Here is a 515-nt window from a genome sequence, read left to right on the forward strand (position 1 = left end):
GTAAAAAAAGAAGTACTTTTACTTCATTTACTTCTAAAACTGACGAAAAATTTGCTTTCAGACTAAGATGAAGAGAGGGAAAGTTTTTTTTTTTTCTTTTTTCTTTTTCTTTTCATTCTACGCTCTTTGTTTTAAATGAGCTGTGGGATGCAGATGTGATAAAATTATTAATGAAATTATCAGTAAATGATAATTTTAAGGCTTAGATTGAACCCAATCCTAAAAGATTCATGCTTAAAGTAAATACCTTACTCGTTGCTAGCCCTTAGTTACGTATCCATGCTTTGGTGTACGTTTATGCATGCATGTGTATGTGTTTGTGTGTGCGTATATGTGTATGTATGTATGTGTGTGTGTGTGTGTGTGTATGTGCCTGCGTATCTGTTTGTGTATGTGTGTGTGTGTGTGTGTGTGTGTATGTCCGTGTCGTGTCCGTATGTATAACACATCCTGTAAATCACTTCTCAAAATTTCATTTCAAATCTCCTCCTCCTATTCTATTTTTCTTTTTCTTC

General features: G+C 33.8%; 1 protein-coding gene across 1 annotated transcript; it reads right to left on the bottom strand.

Annotated features, from left to right (window-relative positions):
* Positions 1–258: 258 nt before the first annotated feature.
* Positions 259–450, bottom strand: LOAG_19341 (hypothetical protein; the record flags this gene model as incomplete). Its single annotated transcript, XM_020451983.1, has 1 exon — positions 259–450. A coding segment is annotated over one exon (192 nt), but the record flags the coding sequence as incomplete, so codon positions are not given.
* Positions 451–515: the final 65 nt, after the last annotated feature.

Source organism: Loa loa (genome assembly GCF_000183805.2).
Source record: "Loa loa unplaced genomic scaffold supercont3.5698, whole genome shotgun sequence".
NCBI lineage: Eukaryota > Metazoa > Nematoda > Chromadorea > Rhabditida > Onchocercidae > Loa > Loa loa.